The sequence below is a fragment of the Entelurus aequoreus genome, linkage group LG13 (genome assembly GCF_033978785.1).
Source record: "Entelurus aequoreus isolate RoL-2023_Sb linkage group LG13, RoL_Eaeq_v1.1, whole genome shotgun sequence".
In the NCBI taxonomy this organism is placed as follows: Eukaryota; Metazoa; Chordata; class Actinopteri; order Syngnathiformes; family Syngnathidae; genus Entelurus; species Entelurus aequoreus.
The window spans coordinates 17298971-17325896 of record NC_084743.1 but is presented as its reverse complement, the minus strand read 5'-3'; the positions used below and the strand labels follow the sequence as shown (position 1 = coordinate 17325896).

General features: G+C 38.4%; 1 protein-coding gene and 1 non-coding gene across 2 annotated transcripts; both read left to right on the top strand.

The window, feature by feature from the left end:
* Positions 1 to 1529: 1529 nt before the first annotated feature.
* On the top strand, positions 1530 to 25273 carry LOC133663207 (MKI67 FHA domain-interacting nucleolar phosphoprotein-like). The gene is made up of 6 exons (XM_062067502.1): positions 1530 to 1805; positions 8788 to 8916; positions 11222 to 11330; positions 11571 to 11782; positions 18834 to 18893; positions 24816 to 25273. The coding sequence occupies exons 1-6, from the start codon at positions 1674 to 1676 to the stop codon at positions 25023 to 25025; spliced, it is 852 nt and encodes a 283-aa protein (XP_061923486.1). The 5' UTR covers positions 1530 to 1673; the 3' UTR covers positions 25026 to 25273.
* LOC133664077 (small nucleolar RNA ACA64) lies at positions 18929 to 19055 on the top strand. Its single transcript, XR_009828516.1, has one exon. It is a non-coding gene; the product is annotated as a small nucleolar RNA ACA64 (small nucleolar RNA).
* Positions 25274 to 26926: the final 1653 nt, after the last annotated feature.

The following is a 26926-nucleotide window of genomic DNA, read 5'->3' as shown; positions in this document are numbered from 1 at the left end:
TCAGCTAAGCATTTAACACCATCATGCCCCAAAGACTTATGAATAAACGTCTCCTACTTGGCCTGAACACCACCACATGTCTTTGGATTTTGAAATTCCTGACAGAGAGACCAGTCAGATGGTATTGGGGAAAACATATCTAACCCCCTCACGCTGAGCACTGGATCCCATCAAGGCTGTGTAATAAGTCCATTGCTGTTTATGCTGCTAACTTATGACTGTACATCAAGGTATGAGGGGAACCAGATCATCAAATTTGCAGATGACACTATGATAATTGGACTCATTTGTGAAAATTAAGAATTTATATAAATAAACAATGTCAAAAACCTGGAGGGCTGGTGCAAAGAGAACAACCTGGTGCTAAATATAGAAAAAAATTAAAGAGATGATTGTGGATTTCCGAAAGTCATGGCCCAAGCCCGCATCTCTCAGCATCAGCTGCCGCACTGTGGAGAGAGTGGAGAGCATCAAGTTCTTTGGAGTGCAGATCACACAAGACTTCAAATGGAATTGTATCACTTTTAAGATCACAAAACGTGCCCAGCAGAAACTGTACTTTTTGAGGAGGCTAAAATAAGCATCCTCAGGACCTTTTACAGAGGTTTAGTGCAGAGCATTGGGGCATCTGTACTTGGTGCTCCTGCTGCAGTATGTCAGATACAAAAGCTCTTCAGAGGATAGTCAGGGGAGCTGAGAAGGTTATTGGAACCCCACTTCCCTCCGACCAAGATATCTTCAAGAACTGTTGCAGGAGTAGGGCCCTGAGTATTGTCAAGGGCTCCTCACATCCACTCCACAATTATTTTGAACTACTGCCATCAGGGAAACGGTACCGTAGCATAACATGCAGGACCACAAGACTAATCAACAGTTACATTCTTCAAGCTGTAAGGATGCTGAACTGCTGATCATCACATTGCACAATAATCATTAGCCTAGTTTTTACTCAGGTTTTTAAATGTATCATCTATTTTAAGAGGAGCTATTTACTTTAACTTTTAATTTGTAAAAATGTTTATCTTTGAACCACATATATTTTTAGGAAGCCATTCTCTCTGGTATTTTAAGATATGAGCTGCTACAAATGTATGCCAATCATGCCAATGACAGTTTCTGCTGCTATGTTTCTTGAACTGTTTGTGTGTGCGTTTGCACGCCGTTTTTATATCTGATATTAACACTATTTTTATATTATGCTCTTTTGCACTAGGCCTCTTCTCAATCCCTAAATTGAAATGTGTTCATTTGGTTGTAACTTGTAACTAACAGCTAAATGACAATAAAACTTGACATGTAAATTTAATTCAATTTTAATTGTAGATTATGAACCGCTACGATGTAACAAGCTAATGCAACCAAATGTCGTTCTTATCTGTACTGTCCATCCATCCATTTTCTACCGCTTGTCCTTAAGTTCAAATTTGAATGACAATAAAAGGAAGTCTAAGTCTAATGTCCGGTCCTCCTCCATACCACATGAAGGCGCTGTCTGTTTATAATGTTGTATGTGCCTGCAAACCTTCGACTCCTGATTGGTTGGCGATCAACACGTGATAAACCGGAAACGAAGACCAACGTGGTGCTGGTTCAGAAAGCTGACTGTTTTTTCTCCCTTTTTTTTTTACCTCAGAAATATAAAAATATATGCCACGCAAACTCAACAAATAAAGATGACTGAAACCCAAGGGGGAACGACACCTAAGGCGGCGAAGGAGCTTCTCGCGTTGAATCCTCAGCAAGAGTCTGAGTTCAAGAAGAAAGTACAGAAGGTGAAGAAGAAGAAGACGAAGAACACCAACACAGTGAGTTCTCACATGTTTACATGCCTTAAAACGACACTTCGCACCGACTTAAATTTCATGAATTCAGTCATATGTATTGTTAAATAATAATTTTAATAATCTGGATGCCTGAATATTAAACCATTGCTAACGAATCCACGTGTCTGTGTCTGCATGTGGGTGATCAGCGTCTGCGTGTATATACTTTAGGTAAATACAGAAGTCATTTTACCACTGCACATTCGCAGAATAGTTTTTGATAATTTTAATTGTCATATGAGGTCATGGTTTACAATTATTTAAACCACTGTTGTCCAAAGTTTGATAACAAGGGCACTTTTGCGGACCACAGCTGTTTTATTTTTTTATTGTCGATACCGACACCCATAAAATCCCACGATTCTTAATACCTACTCAGTGGCCGAGTCATACCAAAGACTATAAAAATGGGACCCATTACCTCCCTGCTTGGCACTCAGCATCAAGGGTTGGAATTGGGGGTTAAATCACCAAAAATTATTCCCGGGCGCGGCCACCGCTGCTGCCCACTGCTCCCCTCACTTCCCAGGGGGTGATCAAGGGTGATAGGTCAAATGCAGAGAATAATTTTGCCACACCTAGTGTGTGTGTGACAATCATTGGTACTTTAACTTAACTTTTTGCATACAACGATATGAATAGAACAATGGAACCCATGTACTTTTCAAATCACTACTTTTTTTTTAAGTGTTTACAAGTGTCAAGTACAGTATTTAAGATCACTGTACTTAAACATCATTTTGTACAGAATATAAAAGTATGATACTGTGTATCAGCTGCCAATAAGTACAATAGAAAAGAACAGCAGTGTTCTATATTCTCCCAGCATATCAAAATAAACAATTCTCTACAACAATAACAACAGTCGAATATTTTACATTCGAAAAATAACAGAACCTTCAAGCATATCAATATTTCAATATGCTTGTAGTGTGATGTGATATATAATTTGTAATGAAAAAGGATGAACCATATATTTTAAAACTAATCTTTGTGTTTAAATGTATTAGTATCAACGTGTCAGCCTTTTCTCACTATGTCATGCCATTTTGCTCCATTTTTGCTTTATTTTAAATTGTATTTGTTTTATAGGGCACACGTGCACATGGTGTTGCAATGCATTGTGATGGCTGGTTAGCCATTGTTGCTAATTGTTGCTGCACACAGTTTTTGTTTGCATGGCTTTACTCAACTTGTGGTATTGTGAGAGAGATCCACAAACTGGATAAAATGGATCGTACGAAGAAAATAAAAAAATTAGGGATTGTCTTGAAACAAACTTGACCCTGTTCCAAAGGCTCGCCACCATAAAGAAATAAGTAAAATTGGTGGAAGTAATCCATATGCGCATGTCCAATAGATGAGATTTGAGCAAGCTGCCGAACGTGTCCTGTATCTTGGTCGTCAACGGAGTCAGTTTTTTTACAAGTGAAACATTTTGGAATGCAAAGTCGTTAAAGGCTCACGGACAAACCAACTTTGAGTGTGCAAAAATTCGGAATTTTACATCACTCTCTACCAGTGTTGGGTTAGTTACTGAAAACCAGTAACTAGTTATAGTTACTAGTTACTTCATTTCAAAAGTAACTCAGTTACTAACTCAGTTACTTACACCAAAAAGTAATGCGTTACTTTGAAAAGTAACTTTAGTTACTTCTTTTTTTCTTCTTTTTTTAAAGCTCCCATTAATGCCCTTTAGCCTTCATGTCAGTACTGTTATTGCACTGGAGAATAATACAATGTGTTGATCAACTTGACATGCATTTGCATCACTGAACTCTGCTAAGCAATGTGCTCTACATACAACACACAAAGACAAAGATATGTTACAAAGGCCAATTTGTTTCTGGCCAGAACAAATTGACAAAACTATTTTAAATAGCTGCAACATAACATACATAAGTAACAAACAGCATAATAACAACATAGATGTAAAGCATGAAAGGCACACACTACATACACAAAGCCTAACCAGGCATTTTTTCCTCAAAGAATTCTGACACAAAATCATGTCTGAAGCTCAGAACACTCTACACATTTCCCCAGTTTTAGTTTAGAGATAAGGAAAGATTGGCCTGGCCCACTAGAATCCCTCTTTATGTTTGTGAACTTTATAGTCTATACATTTAGAGTGATGTGATAGTCAAACACTCTAGAAGTCTAGGATGAAAGAGTATATAAGAGAATTGACAGCAACGTTCCCTCTAAGGTGCGCCGCGCCTGTGCAATTGCGCACTGCTCAAGCGTCCTCTGCGCACGGCAAATCTATGCCACGCACAAAATCAAATAAAAAAATAAGCGCATAACAATTTTCGACACACGGACACGACAGAGAAAACAGATTTCGTCATCATTGTTCAAATATTGTAACGTCTGTCGAGACGCTTTGAGGACATGAATTCCATCCATCACTTTACTGAGCAAAACTCTTTATTGTCGGCCATAAACACATCACCAAAACATTAGTAAAAAAAATGATATCTAGCAAAAGTGGTCATTTTCTGCAGTACAAACCAGACCAAAAGCAACTTTGTTAGATCAACAGCAGCCGCTCGCTCTTTCTCACTTGCGCCAACACATGCACATATGGCACTTAGCCAGTGATGCGTTTACAGCCACACAAAAAGTCGGACAACTCCAACACCACACATAAAGTGTCATTCCAGGTCGTTACACTATGATTTACCAATCAAATGTGTGCTTATTCTAGTGTCATTTATTAGAAATCTTAATTTATAAATATTAATCATGAAATGCTGTTAGTATATTAAATAAATACTAATAAAAATATATTTTTTACAAACAGGAAGTTGCAGGAATGTACACGTGATCCCCTGCTTACATCTCATTGTGCAACATGTGAATGTTTTAATGGGAACTAAATGCAATGTCTGAAAGGGGTACACATTATTTTCAAAGCATGACCTCCACCCAGACAAACAATACAAGTACACAGTTCATGAAAAACAATATTTGTTGTTATTGTCATTGTAAGTGGGCCTAAACACTTATATTAGAAAAGGAAATGACTGCTGCCATTTGATTATAATAAGAGAATGTTGTCTGTCTATCTGTATTGGCCCTAGCTGCAATGGGTGGGGACTTGTCCAGGGTGTACCCCGCCTTCTGCCCGAATGCAGCTGAGATAGGCTCCAGCACCCCGAAAGGGACAAGCGGTATAAAATGGATGTATGGATGGAGATGTAAGTTGTTATTTAGTCAGGTTTGAGACAGGTGTGCTGCTGGTGTAGCTCACATGGGCTCCACTGAATGCTCAGGGACTTTTTGCATTTGCTCACACGTGAACAATTAGAGGGAACATTGATTGACAGAGTGTGTACCTTCAGTGCTGAATGATGAGCAGAGGCAGAGTTAATCCTTAAGTGGTGGAGGTGAAGTAGCATTGGAGTTGTCTCTGTCTCTCTTTACTAGCTACGTCGAAGCATGTTGCTTATGTAGCTTGTTTAAGCAGATTTAAATTGCTGTTTTGGGTAGTAGATGGGATCTTTGATCCAAAGCACAATTTACATTTAACTAAAATGTTATTTTCTTTGTGCTCGACAAAAGAAAAGTAGTGAAAATATCTCCAACAAACTCGACTGCAGCTCCGCCATGATCAGACACGCCCCCCTCCTCTCTCTCTTTACTCTACTCCCCACACACACTCACACACGCACAGAGCGCAGGTCTCTCTTCTCCGGTTTGTGACACAAGAAGAATCAGCGCTCCGATAAAACACACTTTATACTACATTAAAAGTAACGTCAAATAACGCAGTAACGCATCATGCAGTAACGGTAACTGAGTTACTGAATATAAAAAATAACGCGTTAGATTACTAGTTACCGCTGAAACTAACGGCGTTACTTTGTAACGTGTTAGTCCCAACACTGCTCACTACTAGGGGTGTAATGGTACACAAAAATTCCGGTTCGGTACATACCTCGGTTTAGAGGTCACGGTTCGGTTCATTTTCGGTACAGTAAGAAAACAACAAAATATAAATTTTTTGGTTATTTACCAAATTTGTAAACAATGGCATAACATACATATACACACAGGGTCCATTGCCAGGGTTAATGTGGTCAACATGTATAAAATAAAAACTAAATAAGTTAAGGCTCAGAATGGTTTCGTAACAAAACCTTTCTACATATAAAGTGCTTTTTTTGAGTGATTGATTGATTGTGACTTTTATTAGTAGATTGCACAGTACAGTACATATTCCGTACAATTGACCACTAAATGGTAACACCCGAATAGGTTTTTCAACTTGTTTAAGTCGGGGTCCACGTTAATCAACATTAAACTGCCTCAAGTTGTTGCTCAGATTAAATAAAATAACAAAACTTTTCTTCTACATATAAAAAGTGCAACATTAAACAGTTTCAAGTCAACTCAGCCTCAGATTAACTTTTCTTCCCCCCCCGGCCTGGCTAACTTGGCAGTAAGATGATATATGGGCTCATTGTTCTTCCACCATAGAAGTGGGTCAAAATCTAGCTTTTAATACAATATGGTCTTAAATCTGCTGCTATAAAAACATTTGTTATTGCTTTAGCCCTGCCTGACTCGCAGAGGAGAGGCTGCTTTAATGCGGTGGTGACTCTTCAAATGGGTTAGCATGTTTGTTGTCAGAAGCATAACTGCTGCTGCTGAACAATGTCGGCAAACCTCCGCCCTCCATTGTTGTATCGCACTGAAGTGTTCCCAAACGGGAGATCTTAACGATGCAGGAGGGTCTTCCAGCTCTGGCTTTTGCATGTTGTCCTCGCCCGGTCGTTGCTAGCATGCCGTGTGTTGTGCCTCGGTGTGCATTGTTTACACAATGTGCGGTGCGCTACTTAATATGTCCATGTGGAAACTCGTTCGGTACACCTCCGAACCGAACCGAAACCCCCGTACCGAAACGGTTCAATACAAATACACGTACCGTTACACCCCTACTCACTACGTTTCCATGCACTAAATTAGTCTGATTTCTCAAATATTTCTTTTTTTTTGTATTTTCACACCTTTGTGTGAAGTCCTGGTGTCCATGCACACTCTCTAACATTCTGTGCCCCCCCCCGGTTGACCTATGACTTCACACCAGGCATCTGCGGCTCATTAGAAAACAATTAGAAATAGGTCATCTACACATTAGAAATATTGGCTATGTTGATTTTTAATAGAAGACCGCATCAATAAATGATTTTATATTGCGCTGCAAACATGACGCTACTACCAAGAAAGTCTTGGACCAGATGCAGGTCAGAAGCAAATAAAGACTGGTGGGACACAGTTTTTTTTTAAAGGAAATTTCAGACCGAGAATCATGGAAACAAAACTTCTGAATGTCTCGGAATTCATTCATAAGGCTCTTTAGATTGATGGAAGGAGTTTTAAATCAAGAGGAAAAGACCATTCTTGCCCCGGCCAATACTGTTTCAGACAAGACTGTCTCTAAGCTGTGTTTTTTCTTAGCACTAAAAGTGATAACAATTGTTTTGGACGCTTTTGGAGGTTTTCTGCATACTGTGGTAATGCACACTCCCTGGACTTAAAGTTAAAAGTTAAAGTACCAATGATTGTCACACACACTAGGTGTGGTGAAATATGTCCTCTGCATTTGTTCTCCTTGTTCACCCCCTGGGAGTTGAGGGGAGCAGTGGGCAGCAGTGGTGCCGTGCCCGGGAATCATTTTTGGTGATTTAACCCCCAATTCCAACCCTTGATGCTGAGTGCCAAGCAGGGTGGTAATGGGTCCCATTTTTATAGTCTTTGGTATGACTCGGCCGGGGTTTGAACTCACAACCTACCGATCTCAGGGCGGACACTCTAACCACTAGGCCACTGAGTAGGTGTCTTGTGACTTGTGGTAGCGGATCTCTGCCCTCACTCACACTGATACTTTGTGGCCGCTTGTCTGTGATTACCAATTAAAAGCATGACATACAGTAAGATACCCCTCTCTTTCACTTTTAATATGTACCTTAATAAATATAGCGACAAAGTGGCTAAAGTGTATCAACTATTATTTCTATTAGGGCTGCAACAACTAATCGATTAAAATCGATTATAAAAAACAGTTGGCGATTAATTTAGTCATCGACGTTGGATCTATGCTTTGCGCATGCGCAGAGGCTACTTTTTTTAGCTTTTTTTATAAACCTTTATTTATAAACTGCAACATTTACAAACAGCTGAGAAACAATAATCAAAATAAGTATGGTGCCAGTATGCTGTTTTTTTTTCTTCAATAAAATACTGGAAAGCACTTTAGCGCATAGCACTTTAGCACATAGCACTTTAAAACTAAGCACTCTAGCACACAGCACTTTATCCATGAGCTCTAGTGCAATGCACACTGGTACTTTATCTTTATCTCCATACTGTAGATTTTATGCCTACATCAAAGTGCCACCTATGTCTATCAAGCCCCATGTTCTGATGTTTAAATGTTAGTTGTCTGGTTGTGTCTGTGCTTGTGTTTTTGTTCTGTTGTTTTTGTGTATGTTAGGAAAGCAATGATGCACTGTGCCCAAGACAAATTTCCCCGCAGGGACAATAAAGTTGAACCTTGAACCTTGAACCTTGGAAAGGATAGAAATGTAGTTTGTCTCCTTTATCTGATTATTAATCGATTAATCGAATTAACAATCGACAGATTAATCGATTATCAAATTAGTTGTTAGTTGCAGCCCTAATTTCTATGTTTTATTTATTTTCTGGCCTATGAGGTCACACCTACAGTAATGTTTTACTGACACAATACCATTTGTTTATGAACAAGGGTGAACCGTAAGGGCCAATGGTTTTTTGATCATTTTAATTTAAAACGGTAATACTATCCATCGGAATTTTTACCGCAGTTATTATTATGGTTGATTCTATTGTATAAATGCTGTTTACACTTGTCTTGTCAATTTGAGGTGTAACCATTGTTCATAATTATGTATCAATTTGTCTTTTTTTCTACCAGGGGAATCTTTTGACACCTGGGGTCATTTATGTCGGCCATTTGCCCCTTGGACTCTTTGAGCCACAGCTCAGGGAGTACTTTGAACAGTTTGGCAATGTCTTAAGGCTGCGACTGTCCAGAAGCAAAAAGGTAATTTGTTCTTTAGAGGAAGTCATTTTGCTGTCATTAGTAATAATTATACAAGTAGAGCTGGGTATCATGGCCAATTCCCCAAATCGATTCGACCTCAATTCATAAGGTTCTAAATTGATTAATCACGGGTCGATTAGGTTTGATTCAATCTACTGTTAAACAGTGTTGGCGCTAGGAATTTTCAAGATGGGGTCCCACAGTAAATTTTTGGGGTGCCACATTTTTGTAACCGATTTGAAAACAAATGATAAATGTATGCATTAAATGATAAATGCTAAATGATAACAGTAAATATGTAAGGTATTCTTCTGGGAGTCTTAATTTTGTTAAAGCAGTCAGATAGGATGTAACGCACAGCAATTTTATTGTGAAGGCCAAAAGTGTGCGCTTGTGTTTTTGACGTGCTGGACACTGCTTCGTGTGGGAGACGAAGATGTAAGCAAAAGTACCTCCTGAGTACAATGGCTGTCCTTTCCTCAGCAGTGATGTCACAAAACTCTGTTACAAATATAATCAAGAATAATAACAGTTTCAGTCAGATGTTTACTTTGCATGATAACGTGGTGTGGTTTAGTTGAGCAAGAGCATCCGTAAGCAGAGGTGTGGACTGGAGTCACATGACTTGGGCTCGAGTCAGACTCGAGTCATGAATTTGATGACTTTGGACTCGACTTGACAAAATGTAAAGACTTGCAATTCGACTTAGACTTTAACATCAATGACTTGTGACTTCACTTGGACTTGAGCCTTTTGACTTGACATGACTAGCTACTTTCCCCAAACAAAGATTAAAAAGTTATTCAGGACCGCTCCGTATCTTTCATTGTATATGTGTGTGTGTCTGTTACGTTGCGTGTCTGACAGCGTGTGCGCTGTCAATACAACAGCCAATCAAATTAGATCTACGTTGTTTTCATCCCACAGCATTCATCCAATCAAATTGCAGGAAAACCAACGAAGAAGAAATATCAAACAACGCGGCAGTGAGAAAAAATTATGCCAAAGTTGGTTTCGTTCGGGTATAAAAACTACGACTTGGTCAACAAAAAACGAATTGCATTATGCAAAACATGCAGTTCTAAGATTACAGACGGAGACGCAACAACTTCCAACTTCGTTCGACACATGCAGGAGGTGTACAAATTCCAGGAGGGTTTATGTAATTTAAGCACAAGCTGCAATAAACGCGTTGTCTATCCATAGTGCAAAGCCGCTTCTAAGATACTAATCCTCACCACCATTGCTGAAAATAAACTCTCTCTTTAAAGTTGTATTATCACTGAAGGACTGGAGGAAAATGAATGGCTAAGCATGCTATGCCACACACACACACCAAGTGTTTACTTTGTTAAAAAATTATAGGAAGCATTCAATACCACAGATTTTATACATCATTTGATTTACAACAATACTAGCGGATTCTACATTTGATAAGCTTTATAAATATGTTATTGTATTAACTTTATTTTAAGATTCGGAGGCCAAAATGTTGATCAAGACATTCCTAATAAAGTTAAAACTACGCCTGAGAAAATACAAATTCTACATGAATTGGCTGTTTTGACAAATGTAGTGTTGTCCCAAAACCAATATTTTAGTATCAGTACTGGTACCAAAATGTATTTTGATACGTAACATGTCATTATTGGCTTTATTTTAACATACAATCTTAAGATAATTTCTGTTATTGCAATCAAAGAACAATCTTGGCATTAAATAACAGTGAACATACTAGACAATCTAGCTATTTTATCCTCTTATGGTGTGTAGTGAAGCATGTTTAGCTATTCCCCATCCAACAGGGACGATACTTGTAAGAACCGTGGTTTACTTGAGGATTAGTGATTTAAATGTAGCTAAAACACTGTGCATGGACGTTAGCTGCTAGCTAGCTATGTTTTAAAGCACCATCTGCACAGCAGTGTTTCAGTGTTTATAGCTTAACCTTTATTGTTTTTAAGCCAAAATACATTACGTCCATCCTCCCTCTCCTGTCTCCCCATTGTTTCCCCTTTCAAGTGCTCTGTGTGTGTTGACTCACATGTGCCTTTGCTCATATTACCAGCAATGTCACCACAGCGCACCATCATGTCCATGAAAAAAAGTAACTGTATTTTTCAAAGACAGTATAGTACTTTTTTAAATGTATTAGTACTGCGGTACTTTATTAGTACTGGTATACTGTACAACTCTTGACAAAGGGTAAACTGTGAAAATACTTGTGTCCCTAACTGTACTGTATATCACAAGTGTCAAATATTTAAAAAGTGCTTCACTAAACTTTGTCCTGACTTGCATTCAGACAGGTGGGAGCAAAGGCTATGCATTTGTGGAGTTTGACTGTGATGAGGTAGCCAAGATCGTAGCAGAGACCATGAACAATTACCTGATGGGAGAAAGACTGGTTAAATGTGAGTACAATGTTTGAACATCAATTGCATGATTGGTCTTCAGAACAAAACCTCTGTAGATTTGACACAATGACCAGGATTTATGTTCAGTCAACAATATGATTTTATGCTCAATTCATTGACATGATGCATTGCCATCATTATTTATGACTTCTTCTATAAGTATAGTAGGTATAATCAATGGCAGTATTTTCAGCGTCCCTTAAATATTGCTTTTAAGTTACTCTCCTCATTTGATAGGTCATGTGATTCCACCGGAAAAAGTGCACGAGAAGCTTTTTGCTGGCAACCAGCGCACCTTTAAGAGACCTTCCCATCCTGCTATAGCGCGCTACAACAAGAACCACACAAGCGAGGAGGTCGCAAAGGTAACGGAAAAGCTGCTGCGTAAAGAGAGAAAACTCCGCAAGAGGCTGGCAGGACACGGCATTGATTATGACTTCCCAGGATTTGTAAGTACTTTTTGAAATGTTATATTATTTACTACAGTCTTTCAAGACAGTGTTTATCATTAGCAGGCATGTGATTTTTCTGTCTATAGTTGGAAATCCATCTTTGTTATCTCTGTAAAAATATAAAAAAATATTTTTGGCCCTGCGATGAGGTGGCAACTTGTCTTGGTGTTTTACAACAAAACAGGAGCTGTCATTTTTTTCAATATTTCTACTGCTTATACAAAACCCAAAACCAGTGAAGTTGGCACGTTGTGTAATTCGTGAATAAAAACAGAATACCATGATTTGCTAATCCTTTTTAACATATATTCAATTGAATGGACTGCAAATACAAGAAATTAAAGGTTCGAACTGAGAAACCAATTTTTTTTTTGCAAATCATTAACGTAGAATTTAATGGCCGTAACACATTGCAAAAAAGTTGCCAAAGGGGCATTTTTAACACTGTGTTACATGGCCTTTCCTTTTAACAACACTCAGTTAACGTTTGGGATCTGAGGAGACCAATTTTCGAAGCTTTTCAGGTGGAATTCTTTCCCATTCTTGCTTGATGTACAGCTTAAGTTGTTCAACAGTCTGGGGTCTTCCTTGTGGTATTTTAGGCTTCATATTGTGCCACACATTTTCAATAGGAAACAGGTCTGGACTACAGGCAGGCCAGTCTAGTACCCGCACTCTTTTACTATGAAGCCACGCTGTTGTAACACGTGGCTTGGCATTGTCTTGCTGAAATAAGCAGGGGCGTCCATGATAACGTTGCTTGGATGGCAACATATGTTGCTCCAAAACCTCTATGTACCTTTCAGCATTAATGGTGCCTTCACAGATGTGTAAGTTACCCATGCCTTGGGCACTAATACACCCCCATACCATCACATATGCTGGCTTTTGAACTTGGCGCAATTTGGATGGTTCTTTTCTTCTTCGTTGCGGAGGACACGACATCCACAGTTTCCAAAAACAATTTGAAATGTGGACTCAACAGACCACAGAACACTTTTACACTTTGCATCAGTCCATCTTAGATGAGCTCCGGCCCAGCAAAGCAGTAGGTGTTCCTGGGTGTTGTTGATAAAATGGCTTTCGCTTTGCATAGTAGAGTTTTAACTTGCACTTACAGATGTAGTGACAAACTGTAGTTACTGACAGTGGTTTTCTAAAGTGTTCCTGAGCCCATGTGGTGATATCCTTTACACAACAATGTTGCTTTTTGATGCAGTACCGCCTGAGGGATCGAAGGTATGTAATATCATCGCTTACGTGCAGGAATTTCTCCAGATTCTCTGAACCTTTTAATGATATTACGGACCATAGATGGTGAAATACCTAAATTCCTTGCAATAGCTCGTTGAGAAATATTGTTTTTAAACTGTTCGACAATTTGCACACACATTTGTTCACCCTCGCCTCATCCTTGTTTGTGAATCACTGAGCATTTCATGGAAGCTGCTTTTATACCCAATCATAGCACCCACCTGTTCCCAATTAGCCTGTTCACCTGTGGAATGTTCCAAATAAGTGTTTGATGAGCATTCCTTAACTTTCTCAGTCTTGTGCCAGCTTTTTTGAAACATGTTGCAGGCATCAAATTCCAAATGAGCTAATATTTGCAAAAAATAACAGTTTTCCAGTTCGAACGTTAAGTGAAGTGAATTATATTTATATAGCGCTTTTTCTCTAGTGACTCAAAGCGCTTTACATTGTGAAACCCAATATCTAAGTTACATTTAAACCAGTGTGGGTGGCACTGGGAGCAGGTGGATAAAGTGTCTTGCCCAAGGACACAACGGCAGTGACTAGGATGGCGGAAGCAGGGATCAAACCTGGAACCCTCAAGTTGCTGGCACGGCCATTCTACCAACCAAGCTATACCGACCCAAGTATCTTGTTTTTGCAGTCAATTGAATATAGGTTGAAAAGGATTTGCTAATCACTGGAGTCTGTTTTTATTTACGATTTACACAACGTGCCAACTTCACTGGTTTTTTGGTTTGTAAATTTTGACTGTATGATAGGGGTCTGAGAAACGAGTGCTCGACGATTATCACATACATTATGTAGTGATTAAATCCACAATTAAAATTTATAAAATCACATCGACATTCTTTAGAGATTTTGATGTGTGATCTGCTATGGTTAGACTATTTCATTACATATTACATGACGTAACGTTCACTTGCCCCCTACCTCTGGAACCCCATCACCCCAAGTAAGTTGCTGACCTGTGGGAATCAACAGTTTTATTTAATATGATATATAATCATGATTGTGATTGTGTAATTGTGATGTCAATATTGATAACAAATAATCGTGATTATTATTTTGGCCATAATTGTGCAGCTAAGTGTGTGCGCACACTGGGCCAAAGTATTGGCCACTGTTTTTTTTCTCTTTGAAAGTGAAAGGGCTTGCTGTGTAAACTCTTTTCACACACCCTTTGTTTTGTTGGAAATTAATTTACATGACAACAATGTGATGTGACGTCAATTAATTGATTTTATGACTGTTTCATAAAACTTGTCAATTTACTAACTGTATAAAGCAGAGGTGTGGACTCGACTCACATGACTTGGACTCGAGTCATGAATTTGATGACTTTAGACTCGACTTGACAAAATGTAAAGACACTTGCGACTCGACTTAGACTTTACATCAATGACTTGTGACTTCACTTGGACTTGAGCCTTTTGACTTGACATGACTTGCTACTTTCCCCAAAACCCAACGATTAAAAAGTTATTCGGGAGCGCTCCATATCTTCCAAAGTGTACGTGTGTGTGTGTCTGTCAGGGAGTGTGCGCTTGGTCAGCGTGTGTGCCTGTCAGTACAATAGCCAATCAAATTACCGTAATTTCCGGACTATAAGCCGCTACTTTTTCCCCTCGTTCTGGTCCCTGCGGCTTATACAAGGGTGCGGCTTATTTACGGCCTGTTCTTCTCCGACACCGACGAAGAGGATTTCGGTGGTTTTAGTACGCAGGAGGAAGACGATGACACAATGATTAAAGACTGACTTTTCATATACCGGTAGGCTGGTTATTTTGATAACGTACAGGCGAGCACTTTGTATTACTTTGCACCGTTGTATTATTTGTACTCTGCACGAATGCTGTTCGCCATGTCAAAGATGTGAAAGTTTGATTGAATGATTGAAAGATTTATTGTTAATAAATGGGACGCTTTGCGTTCCCAAACAGTCATCTCTGTCCCGACAATCCCCTCCGTGGTAGCAGGAACCCCTATATACTACGCTAATTACACATCAAAACCCTGCGGCTTATAGTCGGGTGCGGCTTATATATGGAGCAATCTGTATTTTCCCCTAAATTTAGCTGGTGCGGCTTATAGTCAGGTGCGGCTTATAGTCCGGAAATTACGGTAGATCCACGTTTTTTTTGTCCCACGGCATTCATCCAATCAAGTTGCAGTACAACCAACGAAGAATAGCTCTTAAACAACGCGCCAGTGAGGAAAAATGACGCCAAAGATAGTTTTGTTCGGGTATTAAAACTACGACTTGGTCAACAAAAAACGAATTGCAACAACTTCCAACTTCGTTCGACATTTGAAGTTGCAAACAGAACGGTAAGTTTTGAATGTAAGCTAACATTTATTGGCTAAGTAAAGTAACTTTTATTTGCTGTGTAGTTAAATCAGTGAGGCTGTAAACTCACTGCTAACTTATAACCATAGACATCTTATAAGTAGACGCAGCATCGAGCGCTACTGCCTACTGGCGCTGACGAGACGCAGGAGCGCCATCTTGGAGTGGTGATCCGCTCCACTCAGTGCAATTCATTTGGCAGGAGCAATGAACTGTCAGCACATTTAATTAATCTTACCTCACTGATTTTCACGTGCTTTTTTGTCATACGTGTAGCTATGATAAAGGACACATGTTTTGGCGTGTTTTATTATTCATAGTTTGCTTAACAGTAATAGAATATTCTTATATACTATAAGTGACCAGACGTCCGAGATCAAAACTGGGAATATAATCCCAGAGAAGGGGGAAAAACGGTCAGCTATTTTTAAATTCAAGAAACAATATGATTATGTTATATAAACATGCGTATATTCTACATAAACAATGTATGAATACATTAGATATCTATATATCTTAGGGACCTATAGACTGTATCTCTGTTGCTGCAGCAGCAGAGACTTTATTCTGTTTTGACACTTTGTATTGATATTTTGTATTACATTCTTCCCTTAAATGATCATGTTTACAGTGATTGTTTTATATGTATTTTTTATGTATGTCGCTTTGGATAAAAGTGTCTGCCAAATACTTCAACATAAACATATATAAACACCTGAAAGTCTTTATATCAGCAAAAACCACCAATTTGTTTCACTGGATTCAGAATAAAACCAAATTCTGTTTTACCCAACAATGTTAGTATTTGAATATTGTTAGTTGAAGACTTATTCCTAGTTACAATTATACTGTTAAGAAAGTATTGTCTTATACTTTGCCTAAAATGAGAACACATTATCATTAGTTGCGGCTGGGGAATTTTGTTTTAGGTGGGGCCGAAAGTTTGTAAACCAAACCCCTGTAGGGGGGTCATCCTCCCCCAGAAGATTTCTTTGTGATTTTCACATACAAATATTGAAGATCTTTGCTCCTTCTCAACTCTGTGGTATTATTCTTTTCACAAGATACAACCAATAGTATGTTAATGTTAAATCTTACTTGTGAAAAGTAATCCCCTGATTCCTATTTTCAACAGTCCGCTCATTTGAGCAGGAAAACGCTGAACACCAACCCGGAATCTTTGTTTTCTACCTGTCAACTGTCAATTTAGGCTGCTCGCCGGCTCCTCATCACCACTTCAAGATGGCGGCCAAATTGCTCGCGTCACAGCAGCCAATGCTGCGTCTACTTATAAGATGTCTATGGTTATAACGTCATTGCAAACACGGCCATCTGTTGCATCCACTGCAGTTCGCTACATTATTTATACTTTTTGTCAAGTGATTTTTTTTTTTAAGCAGGGATGCATGAGGTACACTACCGTTCAAAAGTTTGGGATCACCCAAACAATTTTGTGGAATAGCCTTCATTTCTAAGAACAAGAATAGACTGTCGAGTTTCAGATGAAAGTTCTCTTTTTCTGGCCATTTTGAGCGTTTAATTGACCCCACAAATGTGATGCTCCAGAAACTCAATCTGCTTAAAGGTAGGTCAGTTTTGTTGCTTCTGTAACGAGCTAAACTGTTTTCAGATGTGTGAACATGATTGCACAAGGGTTTTCTAATCATCAATTAGCCTTCTGAGCCAATGAGCAAACACATTGTACCATTAGAACACTGGAGTGATAGTTTCTGGAAATGGGCCTCTATACACCTATGTAGATATTGCACCAAAAACCAGACATTTGCAGCTAGAATAGTCATTTACCACATTAGCAATGTATAGAGTGTATTTCTTTAAAGTTAAGACTAGTTTAAAGTTATCTTCATTGAAAAGTACAGTGCTTTTCCTTAAAAAATAAGGACATTTCAATGTGACCCCAAACTTTTGAACGGTAGTGTACCTACACATAACGTTACATTAGTCAATGTATCACACACAGTAACGTAATGTTAGACGGCGGTCAGCAGCACCGCATATTTTAGCCACCTACAAAAAGACAAACATAGTCAAATAAAGGTCAGTTAAAATGTACAGAGCAGGCTGTACTTCCTGAGGAGGCTGCACTCCTTCAACGTCTGTAAAAAACTATTGTGGATGTACTACCAGTCTGTGGTTGCCAGTGTTCTGTACTACATCGTAGTGTGCTGGGGGGGCAGTATATCTAAGAAGGACAGCTCCAGACTGGAGAAACTGATCAGGCGGGCCGGTTCTACGATCGGACTAAAACTGGACTCACTGGTGATGGTGGCAGAGAAGAGGACTGTGGAAAAACTAGTGAGCATCCTGGATGATGCCAGTCACCCTCTGCATACCGTTGTCAGTAGCCAGAGGAGCCTGTTCAGTGCTAGACTGCTTCATCCCAAGTGCAGGACTACTAGACTAAAAAACTCCTTTGTCCCACACGCCATTAGACTGTACAACTCCTCTCTGGGAGGGAGGGGGGGTATTAGAATGACGGGGGATGCAAAACAATAACAGTGTAATACGTTTTCATAACATGGTCACTAATGCCTAGTTTCTCTTGTTATATTCTTATTTTACTGTTATATTTGTATTCTCATTGATGCTTTTTGTTTTTATTCTATTGTAATATTTTTCTATTTTGTTTCCATTTATACCCCCATTATTTACTTTTTAAAATTCGATCTCAATTCTGCACACTGCTGCTGGAATTTTAATTTTCCTGAGGGAACTCTCCTGAAGGAATCAATAAAGTACTAGCTATATATCTATCTATCTATCTCTCTATCTCTCTATCTCTATCTATCTATCTTATATTAAGAATATGTGTACATATTGCATAGGGCCCTGACATCTAAAAAGTACAACTCTGTTCATTATGTTCATGTATTTATGTTTTTCATGTGTATGCACACATAAACACACATACAGTATGAGATAAGGTAAGAACAGAATAGAAACTGCTGTGGAACTAGTTACAATGCAATATGCCATGGAAATACAATGTTAACACTTTTGTGCAAATAAGTACAGTTGCACTTGTTTTTTCAAATGTGTTTATTCTTTAAAGGAATGAGTTAAATGTTTAAAATGACTGGTTAATAGTGCTATTATGAAGTGCAATGTCAGCACTATTTTTTTTCCTGCAATTTCAAATGCACTTGTTTTAATACATAAATACAGCGTTTTAAAAGCATAGACAATCTGTGTAAATATATTAGTCTGTGGTTAAAAGGACTCGAAACTCAAAATGCAGAACTTGGGACTTGACTTGAGACTTTCCAGTCTTGACTTTGGACTTGACTCGGGACTTGACTCGAGACTTGAGAGCAAAGACTTGAGACTTACTTGTGACTTGCAAAACAATGACTTGGTCCCACCTCTGGGATAAAGTGAAGCGTTGTATAGATAGCATGCTCACCTTGTGCTGGTGTTTTCCAGGCTGCCCAAGTGCCCCCGAAGAAGAAGTCTGATTCCTCGAACGCGTCTACGTGCAGTGATGTAAGAAACACGGTCATGTATTATGTTCATTTGGCACAGACTAAAAATGAGCCCAGATGTTGTATGTTGTCTGGGTTCGGATAACTGTGCCCAAAGTACTGTGGTGCTTTTATCATGTTTGTCTGCTGGTAGCAACGTGATGAAAAACACGCACCAACATGCTCACTGCTACCAAGTGCCTTAAATTAGGGCTTTCAAATGAAAGCAAATGAAATTGTTTAATCTGTTTCCCTCTATCATACTGTGCTAGCTATACCAGAGGTATCCAAAGTGTGGCCCGGGGGCCATTTTCGGCTCGCAGCTAATTTTTTTAACAGCCTGCGGCACATTATAAAAATACTATTACAGAAAAGACCTTAAAAACTTAAATAAAAGAGCACAGAGGTAAAATGTACCAAGAAAAAATTGCAATTGTTGATTCTAATAACACAAAGCTGCCATGCAGGCTATTTTTTTCCTTGAAACTGTCATTGCTCAAAACAATAATAATGAATACAAATCAGTGGTATGAATGATGGACTTATTCAAGGCTCCAATTACTTTAAATAATATAATTCCACTTTATTATATTTTTGAGGAAAATATTGCATTTCTTTTGTTTGCCATAAAAACTGGGTTTTCTTTAACAAGAAGTTCCTAAAACATAAAAAATTATACTTGATGTAGAGATATAAAGGTGCCGTTTGCAACTTCCTCACAGTAACATTTTTCAAAGCAAAAAATATAGCAAGAACACCACTGGCTAGATTTATTACCATTTGTTTAACAATTGTGTATATTTTTCACAATTACAAAGTTTATGTAATAACATTTTTTACCGGCCCGAATAAAATTATTTGTGTTACGGCAGTCATTCATCCGGTCTCGTCAACACGTATGCGCAGGGAGCGCGTGCACACAAACAAAAGCAGTCCAAGAGAAGCAACAAACAATTTGCTGTCTTGTGATGATAAAATAAACATTCAATGACAGCTAACGCTAACTATGCAAATTGCTATTATTAGTTAACAACACCTAAAGTAATGTGCATACATGCGTTACGTACGTACGTAATTATGTCATTACATACGAAAAGTCATAAGAGGGCAGGATATACTGTGTAAAATACATTAGAAAGTTGGGGGCTTCTCTGCATCTGTGTACATGTTGCAAACAGCTCTTTTAAGTTTTGAAAAAAAATACCCTTTTTGTTTGCCATAAAAAAAACTGCTGCTTGCTCAACAATAAGGGCATTAAACAATAAAATAATGTAACTTTATAGTTAAGCTAAATCAGGGGTTTCCAAACTATGGCCCAATGGCATCTTTAGTTTGGTGAGACGTCATGATTCTATAAGGAGTCTGGCTTGTGGGGTGTTTCCAAATTAATTGTAAATATCTGACAATCTGATTGCTGCAAATTTGCTGCCATCATGTGGACAACCTGAGTAAATCAGGTCAATGACTATGAATTGGTGACGGGAATACAGCATAGCATTTTTCTTATAGGACTTATTTTAAACCACCTTCCATATTCATGGCACAAAAACACAAAGTCAACACACATGGGCACACATAACCTGCTCATTGAACTTTGTGGAAATTATAAAAACATTCTAAATTACACCCATTTAAATGCATTACAAGGCATGGTAGGAAAATGCAAAACACTCTCCACTTACTATGTTTGGAGCATTTTAGCTGCTTGATATATTTCAAATTAACTACAAGACTGTAAGGGGGCTGTTACGGAAGCAAACAAGGTAGAAGTCGAACTTTCACATATTCTTAATGTCCAATTTGATTAATTTACTAAATATACATCCATTATATTAATATAATATGTATAGGCTATATACAGTCGTGGTCAAAAGTTTACATACACTTGTGAAGGTGTAATTTCTACAACTCTTATTTTTTGTGATAGAGTGATTGGAGCACATACTTGTTTGTCACAAAAAACATTCATGAAGTTTGGTTCTTTTATGAATTTATTATGGGTCTACTGAAAATGAATTTATTATGGGTCTACTGAAAATGTGACCATATCTGCTGGGTCAAAAGTATACATACAGCAACATACATTATCAATTTTGGTGATGTAGAAAAGTTACAGTCAAATCAAATTAGCTTTATGGCATGGCCTTTTAACTTCATGTGAGTGATTATAATTGATGACACCTGTTGACTTTTCTGAGCCCATTTAAATAGGGCTCATGCGATGCAGTCATTAGACTCGGTTACAAACGCGACAATGGGAAAGTCAAAGGAACTCAGCACAGATCTGAAAAAACTAATCATTGCCTTGAACAAGTCAGGAAAGTCACTTGGAGCCATTTCAAAGCAGCTTAAGGTGCCAGGGGGAACTGTGCAAACAATTGTTCGTAAGTAAAAAGTGCTTGCACAGTTTTGTCACAGCCACGATCACGAAAAAAACACAAGCTATCACCTGCTGCTGAGAGAAAATTGGTCAGGATGATCAAGAGTTGACCGAGAACCACCAAAAAGCAAGTCTGCAATGAATTGGAAGCTGCTGGAACACAGGTGTCAGTGTCCACAGTCAAGTGTGTTTTGCATCGCCATGGACTGAGAGGCTACCATGCAAGAAGCAAGCCCTCGCTCTAGAAGCGACTCCTTAAGGCTCGTCTAAAATTTGTTGCTGATCACATGGACAAAGATAAGACCTTCTGGAGGAAAGTTCTGTGGTCAGATAAAACAAAAATTTTGCTGTTTGGCCAGAATACACAGCAATATGTTTGGAGGAGAAAAGGTGAGGCCTTTAATCCCAGGAACACCAATTCTACCGTCAAGCATGGTGGTGGTAGTATTATGCTCTGGGCCTGTTTTGCTGCCAATGGAACTGGTGCTTTACAGAGAGTAAATGGGACAATGAAAAAGGAGGATTACCTCCAAATTCTTCAGGACAACCTAAAATCCTCAGCCTGGAGGTTGGGTCTTGAGTGCAGTTGGGTGTTCTAACAGGACAATGACCCCAAACACATGTCAAAAGTGGTAAAGGATTGGCTAAATCAGGTTAGATTTAAGGTTTTAGAATGACCTTCCCAAAGTCCTGACTTAAATGTGTGGACAATGCTGAAGAAACAAGTCCATGTCAGAAAACCAACACATTTAGCTGAACTGCACCAATTTTGTCAAGAGGAGTGGTCAAAAATTCAACCAGAAGCTTGCCAGAAGCTTGTGGATGGCTACCAAAAGCGCCTTATTGCAGTGAAACTTGCCAAGGGACATGTAACCAAATATTAACATTGCTGTATGTATACTTTTGACCCAGCAGATTTGGTCACATTTTCAGTAGACCCATAATAAATTCATAAAAGAACCAAACTTCATGAATGTTTTTTGTGACCAACAAGTATGCGCTCCAATCACTCTATCACAAAAAATAAGAGTTGTAGAAATTATTGGAAACTCAAGACAGCAATGACATTATGTTCTTTACAAGTGTATGTAAACTTTTGACCACGACTGTATGTTTACTTTACATGCAGTCTGCTTTCGGCCCCAGCCAAAAAATAATTTCGCCCAATGCAGCCCTTAAGTCAAAAAGTGTGGACACCTCTGGTATAGAGATGTAAGCGTTTTATAAAACGAATATTGCATACTTTGCATGTTAAATAAACGGCATAAATATAAATAATGTAAAAAAATATATATCTGACTTGTTTAAATACTTTTATGAGTGGAGCCCTTTTGAGTGCCTGAGAATTTTAATGTATTAAAAAAAAACATTATACATCAAAAAACAAACTTATGCTAAAAAAGTAATAATGAATTTAAGGGGGGACGTGCACTATTTTGGAATTTTACCTATTGTTCACAATCATTATGAGAGATAAGACAAAAGTTGTTGTTTTTTCCACTTTCTTACATATAAAAGTTGGCTCGTTCTAGGTTGCTAGCTCAATTCTACCTATAAATCTCTTTAAAAATGCATTCAATAACAGTCAAAAATATTTCATTTACAAATGATAACCTGCATAGTAACCAAACTGTAGCAACATTGTTATTATAAGAGCAAACACTGAGGAACTATTTTTCTAGCGTACGGTATTAGCCGTAGAAGTTAACGACAGAAAGAGAGATAAGCTAGCTTCTACTTCAGCACGAAACAAGTTTGAGTTTGTAATACACAACAATGCGATACGACACCAATATGTACTGAGTGAAAAACATAATCATATTACAGTATCTGTAAAGTATTAGCCCATATTTCATGTTTTGTTTGTACACAGCTTGCTAGATAGCGTATGCAATGTCATGTACGGTGATGTGCTGCATGTATTATGATCAATGTTATAGTGACTCACTCGATGGACAGTTGTCTGTTTGGTCAAGCTGGCCGGGGACGTTTCCAGTTGATTTAGGCACTCCATTTTTCGGCATAGCTCGGCTCAAAAGTTCCAGATTTGCAGCGTGACCAAGTCTCACTTTTTCGGCTTCTTTCTGTTCCAACGCTTCAGCCTCTTCTTTTTGCTTGCTTATATAAGCAGCAGTTCATCCTCCGTATATTTAGTTTAAAAAAGATAAGGTTGTGAATCCTCATTTGTCCAAAAATAATTGTCTTTTTTGTTACCAAGTCTGTCATGATTAGAAAACACACTCGTGTTTGATTCAGGGAGTAGGAACATATTTGTTGCGGGAAGTCGGAAGTGCGCTGCTATGAAAACAGAAATAAATGCGCCGAAGAATTAGTTCCCGCTGTACAGAAAATGACCAAAATACGGTAAATATTGTACATATTATATATTGGTATGATCGTGTCTGTTACTACATTATATCTACATTTGCAGCGTGTATATAAAACATTGGAGGGTTTTGAATTTGTTTTAAAGGGCTTTGAAGGCTACAACGATGACTCCCATTAGTCGCATCTTCCAAGCGTTTATCTTTAAAATCCTAAAAAAAAAAAAAAATACGACGTGTTCTTGTCTCATAATGATTGTGAACGATAGGCAAAATTCCCAAAAAAGTGCAGTTCCCCTTTAAGGCTCCAATTATATCACATCAATATTACGTGTTTTTGGGGTTTGCCATAAAAACAGGGTTTTCTTCAAGAAAAAGGGCATAACACATCAAACTTTTTTTTTTCAACTTTATAGTTGATCGAAAGAATTAAGTGTTGGGGGGGGAAAGTATTATATTTTGTTCTAACATTTTTATGACTGAGACCCTTCTGGGTGCCCGGGACCAAACTTGAGAGAAGCCCTAAAAGTATAAAAAAAACTCTACATATTGTATTGTTTTTGAAAATGAAAAAAATCTAAATCGCCCACATATGCTTTAGTTTTTCAGTGTGCGGCCCTCCGTGAAAAATATTTTGGAAACCCCAGGGCTATATTGATCATTTATGTGTGGCCACAAAAGCGGATTTGGCACTTCTGGTTTGTCCTTGCTCATCAAGTTATAATCAAGTGTGGCGGATGCATTAAGTAACCTCCTCATCGCATGGCCAACACAGATAGACAGACAACATTCACACTCACATTCACACACTAGGGCCAATTTTGTGTTGCCAATCAACCTATCCCCAGGTATGGATCATAAATTAATATAACCATGTAATTAAATGTATCGATCTTTCACAAAAATGTTCAAGTAAAAAGTATAATAACTACTCTGACAAGTACAATTTATCCAAACAGTTGTTTAAGTGAGTATAACGAAGTAAATGTAGTTTGTTACGACCCAGCTCTGCAGAAACGTAAACGTTCATAGTACAAATGTTGGAGGTAATTACACGAGCCATGTTTCTACTCCCGGTAGTTTTCAGGTAGAACTTAACCTGTTAACCAAATCCTGGAATTGTTTATTTATGCAAAATAATGAATGTAGATGACCATGTTAATTTTGACAGCTCTAGTTTAAACAGCTGTGAACTAATTGGCATCTACTTAGTGACCTGAACGCATGTCTTTACCTGTAGGACACGACACCCATGTGCACGCCTTCTTTCCTGGAGAGGAGGAAGTCCATGATCAGTGATGACAATGATGCTGAGGATGAGATTGTCATCAAGATGCCTGCTGTACAGAAAGACCAGCTGTTCCCTGACGATGAAGATGCCAGCGACAAGGAAAAGGAGAAGCGTGAGGCACCCGGTGGAAGTGATGAGGCTGACGCAGCAGACTCTTAAACAAAGTCTTCTTTTATTGTGGGCTTTGGTCTGGTTTTCAGAGCACGGAGACTTCAACTGAGGGTGTGTGTTTTTGATGTGACGATCCTCATCATTTAAAAAGAAGCTCTTATAAAACCAAAAGATCAATTGAAGATTGTTATAAATCATGTTTGTCAGTAAAATGCATGAAGAGTTCATGGTGCACTTCACTGAAAGTGTCATTGAACTATTTGTCTTTGTAATAAAGTTGACATTTGAACTGTAAACGGTGTTTCATAGTAAGGGGTGATCTATTTCAGGTGGTCTCATTTCCATGCTGCACATTTAGAATTCTTGCAAGTGATGTGTAAATGTGAGTGGCGCACACTGGTGGTGTTGAAACTGCACTGATATTGTGTTGGTGTTTCATAATAGTGCCATCTACTGGTCAAAAAAGTCACTTGTGAGCGGAAAAAATTGTCTTGTCGCTTTGCTGTCAACGGCGGTGACGCTGCTTATGTTTCTCAATGCGTCTTATCGTTTGACTCACCATTACTTCACATTAAATTTCAGTTGTGACTGCAGTCAAATTATGACACTTGGATAGTAAATTCCTGAAGCTTTAAACTTGGTTGCTAAGGGTGGTGCTGTTAATAATTCAGGAATTGTTTGTAGTTTTCAGGGTATCTTCTTGAAATGTTCACTTAGCACAGTTTGAAAAATGTAATTGCCCATTTGTCTAGTATCAGTATATGGCTCATTTAAACAGTCATTGGCATTCACACACTAGGGCCAATTTAGTGTTGCCAATCAACCTATCCCCAGGTGCATGTCTTTGAGGTGGGAGGAAGCCTGAGTACCCGGAGGGAACACGCAGTCACGGGGAGAACATGCAAACAGTGTCTGTGTTGGTTGAGGTGGCGACTTGTCCATGGTGTACGTCCCCGCCTACCCCCCGATTGTAGCTGAGATAGGCTTCAGCGATCCCGAAGGGAATAAGCGGTAGAAATGGATGGATGGAGTAGTTGTTTGCAGTACTACCCAAAATGACTGATTTATGTCATGAATGTTTATCTGCCCATTTGAGAAAGTTGTGGCATAAGCTCATTTTCTAAATTTTTCAATGTTTCTTTTATCAGTCATACTTTGTTTCCTGTGCTCTCAAAATGTTACGTACCTTTTGGTGACATTCATGTTGAATACCTTTCATGTTTCATATATGTTACTGTTAACTCAAAATGTATTCTTAAGACACATTTTGTGTAATACTGAATGTCTTTGTCAAAAGTATGTGTGTCTTATTAGCATTTTTTTCTTATAATGAATACGGCAGACTCCAAATCAATTTTAAGGCTAAATGGCTGATGGTGATAAGTTTCCTAGCTTGTTTGTTGTGAATTATTTGAAGAAATATATTAAGAACAGTTTCATTTTAGTATTTGACAATGTTATAATTTCATTTGGCTTTAAAATTAGTTTTAATGACAAAATAATACAAAATTCGGCTATCCAGGACTAATTAGACTAAAAAACGAATTTGTCCCACACGCAATCAGACTGTATAACGCCTCTCTGGGGGTAGGGGGGTACTAGGATTGATTGATTGATTGAGACTTTTATTAGTAGGTTGCACAGTGAAGTACATATTCCGTACAATTGACCACTAAATGGTAACACCCGAATAAGTTTTTCAACTTGTTTAAGTCGGGGTCCACTTAAATTGATTCATGATACAGATACTATCATACAGTCATCACACAAGATAATCATCAGGGTATATACATTGAATTATTTACAATCCGGGGTGTGGAGGGGTTAGGTTTGGTTGTTATCATCAGTCATCAACAATTGAGAACAGAGAAATGGATATTGAAACAGCTAGGTCTGACTTGGTAGGATATGTACAGCAAGTCAGAGAGACAGAGAGAGAGAGATCAGAA

What these genes read in the sequence shown, in the direction of transcription:
- LOC133663207 (XM_062067502.1), top strand. Translation starts at nt 1,674, where the DNA reads ATGACTGAAACCCAAGGGGGAACGACACCTAAGGCGGCGAAGGAGCTT. An exon ending in GACTGTCCAGAAGCAAAAAG is followed by an intron (nt 8,917 to 11,221) that starts GTAATTTGTTCT and finishes ACTTGCATTCAG; the next exon opens with ACAGGTGGGAGCAAAGGCTA. An exon ending in GGGAGAAAGACTGGTTAAAT is followed by an intron (nt 11,331 to 11,570) that starts GTGAGTACAATG and finishes CTCATTTGATAG; the next exon opens with GTCATGTGATTCCACCGGAA.